General features: G+C 46.7%; 7 protein-coding genes across 7 annotated transcripts; 5 read left to right on the top strand and 2 right to left on the bottom strand.

Moving 5' to 3' along the window:
- Positions 1 to 458: 458 nt before the first annotated feature.
- Positions 459 to 2162, bottom strand: F9C07_2283122 (short-chain dehydrogenase/reductase). The gene is made up of 3 exons (XM_041292651.2): positions 1627 to 2162; positions 1266 to 1544; positions 459 to 1174 (listed from the first exon to the last, which is right to left on the bottom strand). Exons 1-3 carry the CDS (start codon positions 1700 to 1702, stop codon positions 531 to 533), a joined length of 999 nt encoding a protein of 332 aa, XP_041145821.1. The 5' UTR covers positions 1703 to 2162; the 3' UTR covers positions 459 to 530.
- A 532-nt stretch (positions 2163 to 2694) lies between these two features.
- Positions 2695 to 3896, top strand: F9C07_2067841 (zinc-binding oxidoreductase; the record flags this gene model as incomplete). Its single annotated transcript, XM_041286217.2, has 2 exons — positions 2695 to 3700; positions 3853 to 3896. 2 exons carry the CDS (start codon positions 2695 to 2697, stop codon positions 3894 to 3896), a joined length of 1050 nt encoding a protein of 349 aa, XP_041145822.2.
- A 71-nt stretch (positions 3897 to 3967) lies between these two features.
- Positions 3968 to 5685, bottom strand: F9C07_2202623 (putative FMN binding oxidoreductase; the record flags this gene model as incomplete). The annotated part of the gene is made up of 6 exons (XM_071509540.1): positions 3968 to 4027; positions 4092 to 4445; positions 4574 to 4808; positions 4981 to 5386; positions 5446 to 5551; positions 5617 to 5685. 6 exons carry the CDS (start codon positions 5683 to 5685, stop codon positions 3968 to 3970), a joined length of 1230 nt encoding a protein of 409 aa, XP_071366305.1.
- Positions 5686 to 7312: 1627 nt separating this feature from the next.
- On the top strand, positions 7313 to 8336 carry F9C07_2090070 (hydrolase of the alpha/beta superfamily; the record flags this gene model as incomplete). Its single annotated transcript, XM_041286218.2, has 1 exon — positions 7313 to 8336. Exon 1 carries the CDS (start codon positions 7422 to 7424, stop codon positions 8334 to 8336), a length of 915 nt encoding a protein of 304 aa, XP_041145824.1. The 5' UTR covers positions 7313 to 7421.
- Positions 8337 to 8360: 24 nt separating this feature from the next.
- F9C07_2283125 (toxD-like zinc binding oxidoreductase) lies at positions 8361 to 10245 on the top strand. Its single transcript, XM_041286219.2, has one exon. The coding sequence runs from the start codon at positions 8947 to 8949 to the stop codon at positions 10045 to 10047; it is 1101 nt and encodes a 366-aa protein (XP_041145825.1). The 5' UTR covers positions 8361 to 8946; the 3' UTR covers positions 10048 to 10245.
- A 480-nt stretch (positions 10246 to 10725) lies between these two features.
- Positions 10726 to 11556, top strand: F9C07_3518 (putative hydrolases or acyltransferase; the record flags this gene model as incomplete). The annotated part of the gene is made up of 1 exon (XM_041286220.1): positions 10726 to 11556. One exon carries the CDS (start codon positions 10726 to 10728, stop codon positions 11554 to 11556), a length of 831 nt encoding a protein of 276 aa, XP_041145826.1.
- A 3552-nt stretch (positions 11557 to 15108) lies between these two features.
- F9C07_3519 (uncharacterized protein) lies at positions 15109 to 16724 on the top strand (the record flags this gene model as incomplete). The annotated part of the gene is made up of 2 exons (XM_071511105.1): positions 15109 to 15302; positions 16592 to 16724. 2 exons carry the CDS (start codon positions 15109 to 15111, stop codon positions 16722 to 16724), a joined length of 327 nt encoding a protein of 108 aa, XP_071366306.1.
- Positions 16725 to 17197: the final 473 nt, after the last annotated feature.

Raw genomic sequence — 17197 nt, forward strand, 5'->3', positions numbered from 1 at the left:
TACTAGCTATAGTAAACTTAATCTCTCTGTCCTAGTAACCATTCATACCAATCTCCAACTTTTTAGCAACATTCAAGCAACCCCAAACCCTAATAGCTATCAGTACATGATCACACCCACCGTGCTGGAAGCCCGCTGCAGGCACTTGCTAGGAACATTAGAATTAGGCTTGGTTGATGTAGCAGACTTTCGTAACCATACATTATTGAATGAGTGACAGCTAGAGTAGTCCGCGAGTCGGTTCCAGGTTCGAAATATAGGACCCGCCCTCAACCCGATTAAAAGGGCTGTTTATATATTCAAACGAGAAAGATATAGTATTTCTTACAGTAATACAATTACTATATTCTTTCTCAAAAGCTTCTACCATTAATTTCTTAGCGGTATAAAAGGAGATTTCTAAGTTGCTTATCAGTGAGTAGTCCATATAAATAGAGTAAGAACTCAGTATACTACGACCGTGGATTTGGTTGCCCAAGAGGCCCCTAAACTTATATCCCCTGTCAATATATATACATCTTTACATGTGCTTATCTTTTCTTCAAAGCCATCTGAAACATGTCCTCAGTATGCTCCCAAACCTTCCTCCCAACACCACTAGCATGGTACTCATCAAGAAGCTTCCTATTTCCAACCTCAGCCCCATCCCAGCTCAACAAATAAGCCCCACGCCTATTCTCCGGGACATCAATATTACTTTGTCCCCTAGCCAACGAACCCGAAGGAAAAGGTCCACTTGTCGCAACATAAAGATGCCTCTCCCCACACTCCTGCTCAGCAACCATCCACGGCCGGCCTAGAAACATCACAGCCCTAACAAGGCGACTTACAATCGGACCCGCCTCCCGAGAGATGCCCGATTTCACGATCCCGGGGTACGTATGTATGAACGTTGTAGATGGATATCGGGACGCGAGCTCTTCCACCATTAAGGAAGACATTGTAGTCACGTGCACATCGCAGCTATTGAGGTTGTAGTTTGTCTTGAGATCAAGATTGTTCAAGTCGATTTTTGTTTCGTGGCCTGCGCCTAGGACGGTTATGACACGGGAAAGAGCATTTTCAGACTTCTTGTTACTAGCAGCTTGAGTTAATTGAGGTATTAGGTTGTTGATGAAACGCATTCTGGCGTAGTAGTGGAGGCTGAACTTTTTATCTAGACCTTCGCAGGTCTCTAAAAGAGTATTAGGTATCTGGTTCCACCCAAAAAGCAGGTTGAAAACAGGTTTCATGATCTGTTGATACTGGAAGTGAAACAAACTTACCATCTCTCCCTTTCATAGTAAAAATACCACAGCTCAAAAACAAAAGATTAATCCGACTTTCCTTCTTTTGAATCACCTCACACGCCGAGTCCACACCACGTAAGAGCGACGCATCTGTCCTAATGAACTGGAACTTGCCGTGTGGATTTATCAGGCTCAATTCCTGGATAACCTGCTTTGCTTGCGCCTCATTACGCCCGACAAGATAGACGGTCGGGGAAACAGTGTAGCGAGCGAATTCACGGACTGTGTATAGACCAATTCCACTTGTTCCGCCCACTAAAGCGCATTTGATAAGAGGATATCGATGAGGAATGCCATTTATCACACGAACGGTAAAGAAAACAGTTTTTAAACATACCAAATACAGCAACAAGCCCAGAGCCCAGGCTCTTTAGGGATGCATTATGGGCACGCACAGTTGCAAGAGATACCATGTCATGTATCTAATATCCTGGTTATATATTTCCTTTTACCTCCGGGGTCACTGGTGTAGCTCAAGTTCAATTCAATAGTCCTCGCGTCAAACGAGTGCTTCAAGTCCTGAGATGGTGCTTGTTCTGTGATTTGGGATCCAGAACTCAGAAATTGTAGTCGTAAAATAATACTTTGAGAAGAACGATTGTTACTCTGGTCTATGTCCGCCACTATCGTATATCTGAGGCAGAGTTCGGGAACGGTCAGTCGGGGCCATTCAGAGAATGGCTGCCGATATTCCAGAATGCAGACCCACATTAAGCCGGAAGCAATACTGATTCCCTTCAGCTTAGCTCCTCGGATGGTTCAATCGTGCCGTTCGCCCGCGACGAAAAGCTTGTAAGTAATTGAGAAATAAGTTGTGGGGCACTGGGGCCAAGGGAAGTGGATACCAGATCGCCGTCGGATAGTTTATTGCCCCGATTACGAGTAGAGTTTAATTAAACTCATAATGGGGACGTGGGGCTGACTCGCACTGGGAAAGGTGTGCCACCGTGACTATTCTCGATACAGCTCTGTGATAGTATATTCAACGTCATCGCGAGCACGGCCTACTTGTAATATCATTTCTGAGGGCACCACTGTTACTCAACGCCCGACAGTTGAAAGATTTGTTTTTTGCTTGTACTCATGCACTTAGCTACAATCATTAGATAATAAATATCGCATCAAGAGGTAAATACTTGTGTGTGTTGTTGCTGTGTCAGTCAACCAACCCTTGCCAGGACAAATTTAGTTTAACACAGACTCAACGCATGATCTTCAAAGCCACAAAGCATCTCGTTATGAATACGAACCTGGGATTGGCCCATTCGTAATAGATGAAAGCGGGGTTTAACTTGTCGCCACGTCAGCTCAATGGTTACCTTCAATCCAAGGCTATTAGACCAGAGAATTGCACCCCAATACTGTGCTAACAACGCCGAAGAAACTCATAACAAACTCAGTGAAAATGAAGGCATGGCTATACAGCTCCACCAAGGGAGGCCTCGAGAAGAATCTCGTCTTCTCCCCTGACGCCCGAACCCCAGGATCCCCACAAGGCGACCAGCTCCTCATTCGGGTGATCTCCACATCCATCAACCCAGCCGACTACAAGGCCCCCGCCATGAGCACCGTCTGCGGGAAAGTCCTAATCGCAACCACACCGGCCAGTCCCGGGATGGACTTCTGCGGGCGGGTCATCGCTGTGGGGTCCGATCCTGCTGCACGGCAGTTTACTCCAGGTCAGCTCGTCTTGGGCTGTCTAGGCATGCCACGGCAATTTGGGACTCTGGGAGAATTCATACTCGCAAGTGCCAACAATACTGCTCCATTGCCGTTAGGCGTGGATCCAGATGCGGCTGCTACAATTGGGGTTGCGGGGCGGTCATCGTACCAATCCATCGTGCCCTATATATCCACTCCAGGTAGCAGGGTGTTCATAAACGGCGGGTCTGGGGGATGTGGGGTTTATGGGATCCAGATTGCGAAGTTGTTAGGGTGTCATGTTACGGTGACTTGTTCTACACGCAACGTGCAGTTCTGTCGCGACCTTGGTGCTGATGAGGTGATCGATTATACGGCTCAGGATGTTTTGGAGGTGCTCAAGTCGCAGGGACAAGTGTTTGATCATGTTGTTGATCATATTGGGTCGCCTGAGGGTCTCTATCAGGAATGCCACTCTTTCTTGAAACCTGGGAAGGTGTTCGTCCAGGTTGGGGCGTCATCAATGCTCACGTTCGCTCACCGGCTAATCCGCCCCTCGTTGCTCGGTGGTGGAAAGAGGAAATACGTGGCCTTGCTGATGAAGAGCCATAATGACGAGTTTGTCCAGATTGCGAACTGGATCCGAGAGGGAAAGATCCGGGTTGAGTTTGATGCAGTATATGAATTTGAGGACACCGTCAGAGCATTTGAGCGACTACGTTCGGGGAGGACAAGAGGGAAGATTGTCATCCATGTCACAAGCCCTGACAGTGAGGCTGCCTAAGCATCGACATGATCTGTTGTAATGGTGTTCCGTTTTAAGTTACATTCGTCTTAATCATAGTCTATTTCACAAATTGATCAACTCATAGTACTGAAGACCATGTGGGCATGCGTATTCAATGAAAGGATAAAATGCAAGAAACAGCAGTCAAACAGAAACATATAAGGAAAGCTAATAAGTAAATTAGGAATATTCTACACCCATATTCCAACCGCATTTGTCGGCAGCAGCAATGGCTCGGGTATGTCCTCGATCACGGCGCATGGGTAGCATACCCGGTAGCCATACGTTTAATCTGTCCAGCGTAAAATTGCTGCATACAGTCAGAAGGATGCCTGGCACAATCCGTCAGGGCAGGGGTTCAACATGTGACATACCGTTTCCGCACCTCCACCCAAGACACGGATCTGAAAGATTCTCGCCCATAGAGGGGTTGGTACCTTTCCCAGAATGACCTTTGCCTCATCATCTGTATATTTATCATCCATGATCAGTTCGGGGAAGTTTGGGCAAACAACTGCTGGGCGCCCGATGCCGACGATATCACACGCTCCGCCTTTTAAGGCGGCCTGAATACCTTGCCGACTACGGAAGCCTCCAGTGAGCATGAGGATGAGACCTGGGAAGCGTCTCCTCGTTTCCTTAGCAAAGTCAAAGAAGAAGGCTTCTCTTGCTGCTGTACGCTGGACAGTCTCGGATGCAATCTCTTCTTTCAGCCCACGGCCCATCATCTATAGCAGCAGATAGTTTTAGCTTGTCATGTTCCAAAAGTAGGATGACCGTTTTCGATGGCAGAGTTTATTAACAAACGTGGCCAGTAACCCCAGTAGGAAATTAGGGAAAGAGAGAGCTAACATACTGTTGGGTCCTCATATGTCCCACCTGATACCTCAAGGAAGTCTATTCCAGACTCCGCAAAGAGACCAATCTGTTTCATAGTGTCCTCAAAGTCCGACGCGCTATGGTCCGCAGAGTTGAGCTTGAGTCCGATGCAGAAATTCTCTGGCACCACGGCGCGGGTTTCTTTGATGATTTCAAGAACGATACGAGCGCGCGCTTCAGGACTACCGCCGTACTTATCATGACGTATATTACTCTGCGAGGTGTTTAGTCAGCTGAGCTAGGTAAATGCGGACAGTTTCTCGGTGTATAGATGGTAAAGAAAGCTTACCTTCGGGGACAAGAATTGTGCTATTATTTAAACCGCAGTTAGACAATGTACCAACTTCAGGTGGAGGATAATCTCAAGGATCGATGGACTCACACAAAAGATAACCATGAGCAGCATGGAGCTCAACCCCAGCAAAACCGCATTCCGCTAAGAACCGGGCAGAATTCACAAATTGCTGCACTACCTGTTTAATATCCGAAACGGTCATTTCTTTAGGAACACCAAAAGCAATGTTTCTGATGATGGTGGCCGCACAGCCTTCCCCAATCTTCAGCGGAACTGGGCTAGGTGCGATTGGCGTCCCAAAGATGCCTCTTTCCCCTGCCCCTCTCGGGGACTGGCGACCAGGATGGCAAATCTGAGCGATAGCTGGCGTACCCTGCTCCTGGCAGGAGGCGGCGTATTGCTTCCATGCATTTAATTGATCCTCTCTCGGTGCGGATTCACGAGTTGCAAGGTCATAATAATTTCCAAGATTACGTGGATCAACCTGAATATTTCCTGCTGGGAGTGTCAGCTTTCAATCTGCATATATCGAAGAGCCTTTTGTCTCGGTTTACCGGTCAGGAGGGCACCCCATCTGCCTTTACCCCATTCGCCGTAAGCCCGTGTGAACTTCTGGTCAGGCACGCGGGTCTTATCTGCCATAGCCTCAGCCATAGCGGCCTACATAACGGGCATGAGTTCATGTTTGTACACATTCAGGACTTCATGGGACATTTCGCCTTTACCTTTACTAGTCGATTCTGCAGTACCAACCCACATGGTAGCTTGATTGGTTCATTGATAACCGACGTCATCCTTCAGAACTGGTTGAATCTAGGATCACGACCGCGTTGTTGTCTGTTTTTTCCCTCGCATCGCACGAGAGCCGAATTTTCATCGCTCTTTGTTGTTGCTACATTTTAAATATGGGCGAAATACATGGTCGTATTGTTCGCTGACCAATGGGTAGGATACAACATGCCGAGGTCTCTTGTCTGGGTTCAGATTTTCCCTTGAGATGTGTAGTCGGGCTCGGTACAACATTTCCTCCGCCAAGTGCTCATCTCAAGGCACGCCTATCAAACCATTAAGGCTCCTACTTCAAGTTTCATGAGTAATACATAATCGATAGGTGATTTGTAACACCAAGCAAAACGTGGTGAGCCGAAGGTGATGCCGGTTGCATGACATTCAATGTACTTTAAAGGTCGTGCCGAGAGATGCTAATGTTCATTTAGTTAGGCTTGCGAGGAGTGGAGCAACAAGTACCCACAATATGATCCACTAGTGGGATTTGGTGGAATTATTTCCCCGACGCTAAAGCATCAGTCGCCAAGCATATTGAGCCTAAGGTGGACCCTAACGGGTAAGCCAAAAGCTTGCCAACAGAAACCAGGGGATTCAGTGTAAGATCGATAAAGACCATGTGTATCATTCTCTAGAGGACAAATTAGTAGATCGGCTCCGATAGAGTACTCAGGGGCTCTCATGTTAGGGCTATTAACGGTACCAACAATATCTGGATGGAAATGATTTGAGCTGGAAACATCGTGTAGGTCAACCGTGAATCTCTTGTTTCTGGTGTCTTTCTTTGTCACTCATGTGTGGAAGCGGTTCGACAATAATATGCTTTGTTACTCTGTTGGTATTTGTTATGTCAGTGTGTTAAGTTGGGCCTTGGTGATATCGGTAGGGTTTAAAAATTTGGTTACATATTTGGCGAAGTGATCAACACATAAGGTGAAATGGGAGCCGGAGAAGAAGGGAAATAAAATACAAAGGAGGAAGAGGAATAACATGAAACTAAAGTCAATCCTAGGCAAAGCGTTAAATGTTAAATAGCAATTGCGTGGAGATGCATAGACTGATTCAGAGACGAGCGGAATATGACCGAAATATAGTTTATTTCCACCTCAAGGCAATTGTGTGGTATTCTATCCGAAACCTGTGTTTACCAATCTATGGCATCATGTGTATATTCTTAGAATGTATTGATTCGGAAATCTCTTGTTTCTCCAAGTGACAGAATTGGAGGTAGAACGAGAAACAACTGCGACTAGGTACAAGTCAAGGGCGAATTGAATTATTCGCAAGAGGTTCAAGGCCAGGAGCACATATTGTGCTCTCCATTTTTCAGCGACTTAGAAGGCCTTCTCTAAGTTATACTAAACGAGCTGAGAGGCTGGTTTGCTCGAAAATAGCCAATTTGAAAGTCCTATACCCACGAGGCCTAGAATTGCTCGCGTAGGCTTGATTTCGGCATATCACCTGGACGACCTGGGGTAAGGTGTACTCAGTTCAGTGGAGTAAGAGAAAACAAACAACCGGATACTTCGATTTCTAATCTCTACCCAAAGTAACATCTGCATTAGTGGAGCACGATGTACCGGAGGTTTTACGGGTTGCCGAGCCTCCGAACTACATTTAAATGGGGTGTGGTTTGGCTATAAGAGTATCGTTATTGTTTATATCCCTATCACCTTTATCTCTTTTATCTCTCAACAAGGCCGCTCTTTTCCAGTGACAAGTCCTAGTACATAAGTGGCATACCATGCCACGAAGGGAAGATGTCAAGATCCCAGCCACACAAATAACAGACCTGATGATCGCCGTCAGCTGTCTTCTTCCGGAAAAATGTTATCCACCCCCTCCGGTTATCATCATGGGTCATGGATTCGGGGCAGTTAAAGCAGGGGGACTCTTTCCATTCGCAGAGAGATTTGCGGAAGCCGGGTATGCGGCTGTCACATTTGATTATCTCTTCTTTGGAGAAAGTGATGGTTTACCAAGAAATCTACTCTCAATCTCTCGGGAGCTACAGGATTTCCGAGATGTCATCGCGTGGGTCAGAAGACAAACGGATAAATGGGATACCAATCGTGTTATCGCCTGGGGAGCCAGCTTTGGGGGTATGCATGTTACAACGCTAATGGCTGAAGATCATGACCTTGTTGCCGGTATTATGCAAGGACCATGTGTCGATGGCCTAGCAGCGTCTAGGCAGGTACCTGTGTTCAAAACCTTGCGGATGCTACCTTTGTCTCTGTTTGACTGGATGCTCTCTCTATTCTCGTCTAAGGCAATATATATCCCTCTAGTCGGTGACGGGAAGCATGGATCCTCATTGGCTATGATGTCCGGATCTGAGGCAATGGCTGGATGGAAGAGACTCACTACAGACCTTGGAGCGGACTTTGTGAATAAAGTCACAGCCCGCACAATTCTTACGATTCCCTTTTCCCGTCCTATAAAGAAAGTTCATCGCAGCAGAAAGCCACTCCTGGTGGTCGTTACGACGTGGGATAATGAAGCGCCTTTGCACAAGGCTAAGCAAGCAGTACGGCTGGCACCTCTTGGAGAGGGATTTAGGGTTCCTGGAGGGCATTTTGATCTGTATGCAGGAGGTGTTGCCTTTGAAGACAACATTAGACGGCAATTACAGTTCCTCCAGAAGGTCTTGGCATAGTGTTAATACTTCTAGCATATTATGCGGAGTTTCATTTTGAAGTTTTATTTGAATATGGTTTGGTGATCGTGGGATTTCTGGATCGGGGCAGAAGACCGCAACTGCATTGAAAAAAGACGCCACGGGATAGATCTTACCCTAATTTTATTCCACGCGGCTGTACCCCGTCAAGACCTCCATAATACCTCCCACGAGTCGAGCTCAGTCAGTTCCAAATGTTCTGCTGTCTCTGCCAGAAAATACTCAACCTGGAAAAATTGGCTCTTGCGCCGGTCGTCCGATTGGGCATTGGCTGCGCCCCCACTGGCCATCAGGGTCCAGAATAGAAACAGTTGCGAGTCTATCGAGTCGGGGAAACTCACACTCCCGATTAATGGCTCTGCCAAGATCTATCAGATCCACCCATTGATTCTTCCCTGCGGGGGAATAGATGCCTTTAATGATCATCTAGTGTTATATACCTGAGCTCCCACGGTCGCATAGAGTTACTACGTGTTGTTTCCCCAGAACTTCCCACTCCTAACCTAACATTGCGCATACGATAACAAAGGCCGCCAACCCACACCCGATTTATTAACTATCTGGCCGGGCGACCAAGCCAAAATTCAAGATGTCTGCTACAATCCCAGACTCGATGCAAGCACTGGTGGGAAACCGACTAGCGACCGCACGACTGGCTAACTACGCCTTGGGGAAGCCCTGCGGAGACGGAGTGAAGGTCCAAACAGTTCCCACTCCAACCATATCAGACACGGAAATCCTCGTTCGCGTCAAGGCGGTCGCGCTGAATCCCACAGACTTCAAACATGTTGATTTCCTCGCTCCGAAAGGCGCCATCATCGGCTGCGACTTTGCCGGGACGGTGGCCAAGGTGGGATCCAAAGCACCCGGCAACTGGAAGGTCGGGGACCGGGCAGCAGGTTGGGTGCACGGTGGCTTATACTATGACCGTGGTTCGTTCGCCGAGTTTCTCAAGGTCCCAGGGGACCTAGCTTGGAAGGTTCCGTCCTCCGTGAGCGACGAAGCAGCAAGTACCTATGGGGTATCTGCTGTCACCGCGATGCTGGCTCTCAATGCTCGCCTGGACGTTCCTTGGGCTGATGGTGGCCCAGAAGGAGGACAACGTGACTCGCCTGTGTTTATTTATGCGGGTGCAACGAGCGCCGGTCTCTACGCCATTCAAGTGGCTAAACTAGCCGGCTTGAAGGTCGTAACCACGGCCTCTCCACGGTCGCATGACTTGGTTAAGCAATACGGGGCGGACGACGTGTTTGACTACCGATCGCCAACCGCAGCAGACGAGATTATCCGGGCATACCCACAGATAAACCGAGCCTTGGACTGTTTTTCCGAAGGCGGGTCAACGGACTTTTGCATTAAGGTTGTGCAGAAAGCGAAGGGCAAGGTAGTCACTTTGCTAGACAGAGGGAAGACAACAGACGATGGGGTGGAAGTGGACTTTCTCCTTGGTTATGGAGCCTTTAATCTTCCATACCAGTGGATGCCTCCTGTCGGACCTCGATTTTCGGCCAACCCATCCGACAACGCAGCTCTCCGTCGGTTTTATGCATCATTGCACGACATCTGTGATCAACTGCGACCACCTCCTCTTAAGAGCATAGAGGGCGGTCTGCATAATCTCCCTAAAGGTCTGGATCTCCTTCGCAAGGGACAGGTTGCTGGTACCAAACTGGTCGCTCGTCTTGAATAACTTCTATTTGCATAGTGCACGTCACTGTGTTATATAAGCATGATTTTTGTATTTATATGATTTGACGTTTGTTAAGCGATAGTGTAAGCAAATTTTAAATGTCGCGAAAGCATGTGTACGTCTTAATTTTAACCATATGGCTACTTATTTAGATGCTTCTTGAGTCATCCTTATCTATTTGAAGGTGTGATCACTATGCTCAAAGTAACACAGCTTAAGAGACACTTTTCTACAGAATTCCCCTGGGCCTTGACACACATTGCATCTCTCCAATCAATGGGATTCTCCAAATTTTGAAGAGAGCTCTGGCTCCCCTTAAAGTGGATCTCCATGCCAGTCGCCACCCCGATCCATCAGTGAAAGGCAAAACGGATGGATTGTTGATCCGCAGTCCGCCTCCCTGCGAACTTTATCTAAGAAGCTTAAAATATGGATCCTATAATTGTCATGGTGGAAGGCTACGTCATGACATTGGTATTTGCTGGAAAGACGGATAAAGTTCATGGCAGATCCGGTCGAGAACAATGTCTGACGTACCGAGTTACAACCACCAGGGTTACTATTTAACCTCTTTCCTACTCGCAACCTCCCCAGCACCATTCCAATTGCAACCTGTGGAACATTGCAGTATACCTTAAGTCTTTTACCAACTTACCTCACCACACTATATCGAACACCATGCCATACCTCAAACTTCGAGACGGAGCTGAGCTTTTCTACAAGGATTGGGGCAATCCAGATGGAGAGATCGTCACCTTCTCCCATGGCTGGCCACTCAGCAGCGACAATTGGGAGAATCAGATGTTTTTCCTGGCCGAGCGTGGCTACCGAGTCATTGCACACGACCGACGGGGTCATGGCCGGTCTACCCAGACTTGGAACGGTAACAACATGGATACATTTGTGGACGACCTGAAGGAACTCTTTGAGCACCTTGACATTAAAGATGCCATGATGGTCGGACACTCCCACGGTGGAGGAGAAGTGACACATTTTCTCGGCAAGCATGGAACAAGCCGCGTCAAGAAAGCTGTGCTCGTCGGAGCTGTGCCACCCCTTATGCTCAAGTCCGCGGCAAACCCAGAGGGAACCGACCAATCTGTCTTTGACTCCTTTCGACAGGCAATGCGCAAAGATCGAGCGCAATTCTTCCTAGACGTTCCCAGCGGACCATTCTTCAACTTCAACCGGGATGGGGTCCAGAAAAGCGAGGGACAAATTCGGAGCTGGTGGCAGCAAGGCATGAACACAAGCTTTAAGACGGCGTATGATGCAATCAAGGACTTTTCGGAGACGGACTTCACAGAAGATCTAAAGAAAATCGATATTCCAGTCCTGGTTCTTCACGGCGATGATGACCAGGTAGTTCCCATTGAAGCATCTGGACACAAATCTGTCAAGCTTTTACGACACGGAAAGCTGAAGGTCTACCCTGGAGGGTCTCACGCCATCCACAACATTAACATCGAGGAGGTTAACAAAGATCTGCTCGACTTCCTGCAGTCTTGAAGGAGCAATTGATTGTACTTGGCGCTTTTGTGCTGCGATCTCTAGAAAGGCTTCCTTCATTTGTACCGAATTGTGTGAATTGTCCATAGCTCAGTTTAAGAGATACAGCAATGCAGCCTGCAGAGTTTCATGATGCCCTATACTTCCTTAACTCATACGACGCATCGTGGGTATCTTCAGTTACAACGACGTCTGTAAGGGGAGAATATGTCATCAGTCCATGGATTACGAACGCTGAATATCGGCTCCTAGTTTGTATATTCAGTTGTTCGACTCTAATCAGCCTAATATGAGCCATTCACTTGTCAGTAGCGGCTTTGGCCAACAGGACAGCGGTTTACATAGTTGCCTACCCTCGACTTTCTGGGGCATTTTTTATTTCCGTTATACAGCTTAGTTAATAAAAGAAGATCTCCAGTAAATTAGGCACACGTTGGTCTTGATTATATAGTCTTGACAGCATTCGTGAACCATGGTAGTGTGCAATGTCATATCCATATCAGCCAGCCACTTCCGGTCGAACACCGTTTGCAGATTTATTCATAGTATACGTCTCTCTATAGAGTACAGTATGAACTGGGAAATTTTGCCTCCACGCTGATAAAAGCCAATCATGTTTCACAATAATCTAGGGTTGCTTTTAAGTACGAAATAACCTGGGGATCTCGAGGAGATACATTTTCCGGAATAGGTAGAGTCCTCGGTCCACCATGCAACAGTAGCAATAAAATGGATAATGTATCTATCTATAGGTGTACCATAAAAAGGTCATTGATCTGATCACTTAAGTGGGATTGCCAGGTTCAGCCTTATTTAACTTCACTTTATAAGAATAATCATCAAGCAAACATGAATATGTCCCTACCACCACGGTTTTCAGAGGTATTAACCCAAGTGCAGGGATATTGAAATCCCTCAGTATATTAACACAGACCTACCATCCTATTCATGATGAGGGCTCTCTCGTTTCTTCCCCTTCTTTCCCTCGCCTACGCGCAAGGCCAGGATCCATTAACTACCGGAAACCAGGCTCTCAATAACCCCTTCGGAGAAGCGGAATACAACGAACTGTGTGCCAATCCTCGCGATGCGGAAGTGGAGTTGGGCCCTGGATTGTTTTTCCGATACTATTATGACACGTATCCCCGACAGTGAAACAATAAAGTTGAAGGTACCTCGTCCATTGCAGCCTGTGCCTTGGCATGCAGTGAGATAGAAGGATGCAGGGGAACCTTTTGGAAAAAGAGAGATGCCACTTGCTGGTGGAGCGACTATGATCATGTTGCGGATCTTAATACTGGAACCGCCGATGTATGCACCAATGCCCCAGGACATGTGTACTTGGTTGGTCGAAGAGAGTCGCTCGAATCGTGTAATAAGGCAAAGCAAGAATGTCTTGAGAGGGAAGAAGGTCTTGAGAAGGAGATTACCAGATTGAAAGGCGAGGTTGATACATTGAGGAGTATGTCATCCTATTCATGAATGATCCAGAAGCTATCAGGGATGATAGGGACGCGGGGCAAGATGCTTATATATCCACAGAAGCGTATGTCTATCCCTACGCAGGTGGTCCATATATACTTACACAATTTTAGAGCCAGCATCAACTCGAGGAAAACACTTAAACCTGGGCGGAATAGTCAGGAATACTATTGAAGAGTGTGCTGAGCTTTGTATCTTGAACAGTAACTGCGATCACGCGATGTATTCAAAAAAAAAAGGAGACAAGATTTGCGCTACGTACAGCAAAACTACGAAACAAGGGCTCAGCTACAAGGAGGATTGGGACATGTTGGCCTCTCCTTGGGATTTCTATCCATCTTAGTTAAGGAATCTTGGACCAGAGGCCATTCGACTGACTTTGTCTCTGATGGGCGTGTAAGCTCCGGCCATGGACCTGGGTCTTTGACTAGTGACTATTCTGTTCGCAAGTAAAATCGAGAAGGATCAAAGCTATTGTACTTATCTACGTAATAGGCATTGTTTAAATTCTTGGTTCACTTTTAATATGGTCAGGGAGCCGAAATACAGAATGAAAAAATCTTACTGGTTCTCTTACCTTGATTTCGTCGATTATTACGCTTGCATACCGCATATAATCTCGGCCTTTTTCCCGAGTGCCCGCGAGGTCAACACACCATGTTAGAGAGTTATCAAACGATCTTGGCATTCTTTACAAACCCTTCAAATCCGCTTGATGACGGTCTTTGTAATCAGGAAAGGGTACGATCCTCCGGACTCCGCAGACAGGCGTCGTCGTGAGTAAATTTTGGTGTCCTTGCTAAACAGAATAAATTCCATACAACTTCTACTAGGCTCGAGGACGTAGATCCCAGGCGGTCTCGTCAGAATACCACTGGCCACCGCGCTGACACTTGTGTCTCATAGGATTATCTAAACCTTGAACAATTCTTAAGGACCTAGATACAGGGCTTTTTCGTTGGATCATATATCAAAAAGCGAAGGGTCTCTCATAAATGGATAGGCGTATTAGAATTCGAGAGCCATGGGCGTAGTTTCAGGTTTAACATTGCGAAGCTAAACTGGAGTGGCCCTAATATTATTCTCTTTTTTCATCCAGTAGTGCCAACATATAATAGGATCCTGTATCATCTTCATATGCCTACTAGACAGGGAGCGAGTTGTAAATAGGATTGCCGATCAACAGGAAAGCATGACAATACTACACTATCGCCATGGCTTATGATATTGAAGAGATTTTTCAAAAATTGTCAAAATGGGAAGATTAGTTAGTTCTTGAAAGACATTGTAGGGAAATGTATCGTTTTAGGCTTGAGTGGGTAACATTTAATTGGTAAAATCGGGAGATGGGGCTTATATTCCCACATATCAACCTATTTGAAACCGGTTTACTTATTCTATCCAGCTTCGTCAACAATTCCCTGTCAAGCAGTTATGATTGGATAAGAGAATAATTTGTAGGAGCGTATTAGGGGTTAAAAAGAGGCCTAGTTTTACTCAAGGTGTAAGGACACTTCGAGTGCATCTGCATGGCCGCCCACGCTTTGCTCCAGGATAAGGTTCAATAGTTCGCGCGCTCATAATCTGTAAACGAACCGCTAAACAGAGATCGACACGATCTTTCCGCACGTGGACTAGACTCTCGATAGGACGGAGCAGATCGCTTCCTCAAGCTCTACTGCGGGATTCAATAATCCACAGTTCAGCTGCACCGGAAACTCCGCCTTTTACTCGGTGACCACCATATTTGAGTTATCATAACACAACTATTAAGTCTGGTGGGCCTGTCTGCTTGGTACCGTAGGAAGGGCCACTGTTACCATGCCCATGCGACCGAAACTTATGAGTGGCTGCCTCCTGGTTATATTCGGCTACCAAACTGATCTTGGCTAGGGGTGTGGAACTGAGGGTCCGTGACAGATATAAAATCCACATCTTCCTGCAAACAATGTTTACGAACATTCTCCCACAACACCCTAATAAGTAAGGACCCTCGACGCTTGATTATTGTCGACAGGGATTTTCTCTCTCTATTTTTTTGTTTTTTTGTCTTCTGCTTCCTTTTTCAACATGAAGGTTTCTACCTTGTTGACCACCCTTTGCGTACTGGGTGTTGCTAGTTCGGCGGATCCAACCGCACAATGCGATAACGGACCCGTTCAATGCTGCGCAACGGTCGGTTTACCGACTGACAGTGTAGTCTCACCTTTACTTGGCTTGCTCGGAGTAGTTGTTCCAGACATGAGCACTCCAGTTGGATTGACCTGTATGTCTCGATATTCTCCTTTGCACCTTCGAAAACTAATAAGTCACCTTTTCAAGGCAATCCTATTGTCCAGGGTGGATCTTGCCCAGGCCACCCCGTTTGCTGTACAGGAAATGTAGGCCATGCTTCTGCAACACATTGTTCCAGCTACCTAATGTCCATCGGAAATGATTACTGACACGAGTACAGAATTTCAATGGTCTCCTAGCCCTTGGCTGTACACCCGTCACGTTATCTACATGAAAACAGTAAAAAGAAAGCAAAGGCAGGCACGTTTCAGTTAGTATTTCGATCTGGTTGGGGGAGAGGGAGGCCAAAATGTCTCGGACGAAAATTGATTACAAGTGTACGTTGAGCAGAAATGTTCAAGGTGGTGATGACCGTATAGAAACATGTCTTATGATGCGATGTGGCCTCGCGAGCGGTTGTTGATTTGTTATTACTTCAATCTCAGGCAACCAGGTAGCAGATGTCCAGCTAATGGCATTAGACGATTATCTACAAGTGGTCTTAGTGTCTTGTATCTTGTATTACAGGAGACTACAACTAGGAAATCCTTGGTCATGCCTAGAGTTATTAACGGGTTACGGCTCAGGTTCAAGATATAAGACCCGGCCCGAGCCCGCGCAGATTTAGGTTCCCCGCGCTGGAGCTAAATAGGTATAGCATTACTTAGGCCTAGTGTACACCCCTAGACTAATTTTGCAAGCTCTAATCTGTATATAAATGTAAAAGCAATTCTAGAAAATCTATGGTTTTAACCAGGTGATAACAACAAAAAGCCGATGGCTTCCTCCGCAATCGGGTCGGGTTTTGCGGGGAACCCGAACAACTCTAGCTACAACTATTAAGCACCCCGTTCCTCTTACTTCTTTCGTCTCAGAAAACACTCGCTCATGGTCCGAAACAGAAGTCCAATTAGGACCCCCGGCTGATATGAAGCGCCGGAGCAATGTCAATCTTCTCTCAAGCTTTTAAACAATTGATGCCAAAACCCTGAAATATCTTCTGCAACAACATAATCACACTCATTTATCCGTTCTCTCAACTCGTCAAGAAGATCCCTACGTGCCTGCAGACCCCACGAAGATGTCCTCCAGGGAGCTGCTCTCAAATCCCGCACCAAAGCTATCACCGCCCCAAACAACATTGCAAAGCTATCCAAGGACCATGCAACTGTATTACGCCAAGGGCAGTCATAGATATAGAAACCGGCTCCACCGTACCGGACATCATCTGGTTCCCAAAGCCATACATCACCGTATTCTGCGTCTACCATTACCATACAGTCGTTGACATTTCCGATGTGGAAATAGATGTCACTGCACTGGGCTCGCGAACAAGGTGTCTCATGCATTTCAAGTTCATTGTCGTCGGTAAGGATGTAGTGTTTCGGACTACTCTTGGCTCCTTGGCTTAAATGCAGAGATTCGAAAGCTATGCCCTGTAGCTTGAAGGCAGGGAAGCCAACATTCAAAAGAAAGTCTCGAGTACGATCATGCACCAGGCCGTCAATATCGGATTCTGTAGGCTGCCATAGTGTGTTTGCTCCAAAGCAAGCTTCCAGCCAGGCTCGGCTTGGGGCTGCAGCAGTAATTAAATTGCTCTATATTGATATATGTTGGTCAACATGTTCCATCCATGGTCCACGTTCGGGGTTGGAGAACCATACTAATATTGATTGGAAAATCTTGCTTCGGCAGTACGGATCACAAAAGACAATATAGGCGGATCTGCATGACTGTGCGAAGTTATAGGCATCTGTTGTCGTATTTAGACCCTGGTAAATGAGTAAGACAATCTCGGGGGGGATATGTAGAAGCCCCATTCTTTATCGCCGAGTACCCTGCGTTCCAGCTGATGTATCGCAAGGAATGTATGTTAGAAGCCCAG

This window comes from Aspergillus flavus, chromosome 4 (genome assembly GCF_009017415.1).
Source record: "Aspergillus flavus chromosome 4, complete sequence".
Taxonomy (NCBI): domain Eukaryota; kingdom Fungi; phylum Ascomycota; class Eurotiomycetes; order Eurotiales; family Aspergillaceae; genus Aspergillus; species Aspergillus flavus.

What these genes read in the sequence shown, in the direction of transcription:
- F9C07_2283122 (XM_041292651.2), bottom strand. Translation starts at nt 1,702, where the DNA reads ATGGTATCTCTTGCAACTGTGCGTGCCCATAATGCATCCCTAAAGAGC. An exon ending in TGGGCTTGTTGCTGTATTTG is followed by an intron (nt 1,545 to 1,626) that starts GTATGTTTAAAA and finishes AATGCGCTTTAG; the next exon opens with TGGGCGGAACAAGTGGAATT. An exon ending in TACTATGAAAGGGAGAGATG is followed by an intron (nt 1,175 to 1,265) that starts GTAAGTTTGTTT and finishes ATACTCTTTTAG; the next exon opens with AGACCTGCGAAGGTCTAGAT.
- F9C07_2283125 (XM_041286219.2), top strand. Translation starts at nt 8,947, where the DNA reads ATGTCTGCTACAATCCCAGACTCGATGCAAGCACTGGTGGGAAACCGA.